The sequence below is a fragment of the Saprolegnia parasitica genome, assembly GCF_000151545.1.
Source record: "Saprolegnia parasitica CBS 223.65 unplaced genomic scaffold supercont2.1034, whole genome shotgun sequence".
Classification (NCBI taxonomy): Eukaryota; Oomycota; class Saprolegniomycetes; order Saprolegniales; family Saprolegniaceae; genus Saprolegnia; species Saprolegnia parasitica.
Window position 1 is genome coordinate 1 of NW_012157428.1, and position 2,578 is coordinate 2,578.

A 2,578-nucleotide genomic window follows, 5' to 3' on the forward strand; every position below is an offset into this window, starting at 1 on the left:
AAAATCGTCAACCGCGAGTGGGAGTACTCGCACAAGCGCGGCTTCAAGTGCGTCTACGAGCGTGGCATCCTGCATCTCTACTTCAACTTTAAGCGCCACCGCTACCGCCGCTAAGACGAGCTCAACGCGAAACACATTCCCCAATATCTGCAACATTTTCTCGTAGTAGAGTACTAGTGACAACTGGAGACCACGATTCACAAGAACGATTTGCTTTGGGCTCTTCGAGGCTCCGTCAACACCGCATCGAACCCATCGGGCCGTATCCAGAGCATGCAGTCCCGCCATGAGAGCATCTCGAAGCGTGAGCACATGATTTGCACCAAGTTCTCCAAGCGCATTGCAGCCAAGGGCTGCGACGACAGCGGCAGCTTCCTCGACCCTACTAGATTTTCTACTCGGATTGGATTCGTCGATCGTTTCGAGTGACTTGCTTACATCGCCCTTGGTCGATGCTGCCGTCTTGGCGCTGCCACAGGCGAGTTGAGAAATCGAGATCAAATCTCTGTATTTGTGTTGTTAGTAGAATCGGGGGATGGAAATCCCCGTAAAAGATGCAAGAAGCACAGCTGGCGAAAGGCGCTGACGAGCGCTCGAAAGAGGTTGCACTTGGAACACAGCTCTTGGACAATGTAGGTGTGGTCGCTGTCCAAAAGCCAGCCATAAGCTGCCACGACGTTGCCACCACGGACGCGGTACTGCGACTCAAATTTGCGCCGAAAGTTGGCCGCGTCGCCGGGTGTCTCGACCGCTGTCAGAGGGACGGCCTTGATCGCTACGATGGTCGCGGACGGCGTGTGCACGGCCGCATACAGGACGCACTAGCTGCCGCGAGCAATCTCTTCGACGAAAGCAAAGTCCTTGAGCTTCAAACGACTCTCGTCTGCCGTAAGGGTCGATTCACAGTAACTTGAAGCCAGTCGGCCAGTCACCCGAGAGTCGATGATGGGGCAAATTGGGGTAGTCTACATGAGAAATGATAAGCCAGCGATCGATAGGCCAAATATCTTCGTACGGTCAAATGTAATGTCCACTGGCGAGCCAGAGATCGCGCTCGCCTGCTCACGCGACAGCGTGCCTTGTGCGAGCACCTTCGCGTCCCACGCCGCCGAGCCGTAAATCAATGGGTCCTACACATGTTGCATCAACAAAAGAACTTGAAGGGCGAGAACGACCTCGCCAACGTCGCTCTTCGTGATGGTCGGGACCTAGCGAAGTACGTCAACGACATGCATGCACAGAAGAGGTCGTGTACCGAAGCGTTCATCCGCTCGTGCTTCTTGTCAGCCATCGACACCTTCCGAGCGTCGGTACCTAGCATGACGTGTCACGCTCACAGTGCATTGCGAAAAGGTGCGTACGGTGGCGTCCGGTGTCGGCGCGTGATGGCGCGGGTCGACGTTGCCGACAGCGGTGCCAGTCGCTCGGTTGCGTTCACCAATGGGTGGACTCCTGGTGTGTCTCCTATAGACAATATGTACATCTTCAAAACAGAAGAAGAGTTGTGTGTACCTTGATGGTCATGGCGGCGACCACTGCCGCCACCGTCCCCCGTTTCTCGTCTCGGGTGGCTGCTCTTCTCGCTCACTTTGAAAATGAAGTGTGGGCATGGGAAAGATGCTGCAATTCGCGCTCGATTCCATCGACATCCCACGCTGCTTGACGCACCCAATCCACATGCGATAAAGTGTGGTCCGTGGCGAATCAAACGCTGTGCACTGAATATCGCTCTTTACCTTTACTTGAAATCGCTCGCTCGTGCGAATTCACTGACGCGATCAGTCATTCAACAAGTAGTGTCTACCGGTAGTACCGGTAGACACGCATCGGAAATGAAGTGACCGGCTTCAGCATCGGTGTTGGCTTCGAGTTTCGGAGCGGTATTGCGGCGAAGCTATTGAAGCCTACTCCCATGCGAACGCTCGAATGATCTCACCTTGCTTGCTATTGCTCGACACGAGAGCTGCTCAAGCAGACGTCGCAACGCGCCACCACACAATGAAGCACCCCATGCATATGGATTGCCCAGGCAATGCGATCGTCAGGCAGGGCCAACTCTGCGTTCTGCCGCTCTCCTACAAAGTTGTACGCGTTGTCTTGCAGTCGACGGTCTTTCCTGACACCAACCACTGCATATCAACCAAGTTGCGTGAATCTCGGTCTATCTCCGAGCACGTAGCGTTGATTGGAGTGGATCCATGCGTATTCATGGTCTGTGGGAACGCGCATGGTTCGACCCATAGAGCCAATCAATGCACGTATTGAGTGGTAAGGGTCTCTACGTCCACTTGACTGTGCGAATTCAAATCGAAAGGGGTTCAAGCCATCGCTACCATACTAAATGAGATATAAAGTTTGGTCACTTCAATGCAGTATATAGTAGTTGTGCGAATGTATGTGTTGTCAGAGGTCATGGCCTCTCGCAGAAGTTGCAACCAGTAAAATCATCATGCCCAAGGCCAGCGCCAAGGCGGCGCTCGTTGCGGAGCTCGATGCGACGACGAGCCGGATCGCCCGGCAGTCGTACCAGAAAGAGCCACCCAGCTGGGACGACCTGGAGATGGTGCTGCGCCGAGCA

The 2,578-nt window shown here is 54.5% G+C and overlaps 1 protein-coding gene across 1 annotated transcript; it reads right to left on the minus strand.

The window, feature by feature from the left end:
- Positions 1-567: 567 nt before the first annotated feature.
- Positions 568-775, minus strand: SPRG_18189 (hypothetical protein; the record flags this gene model as incomplete). Its single annotated transcript, XM_012357627.1, has 1 exon — positions 568-775. A coding segment is annotated over one exon (208 nt), but the record flags the coding sequence as incomplete, so codon positions are not given.
- Positions 776-2,578: the final 1,803 nt, after the last annotated feature.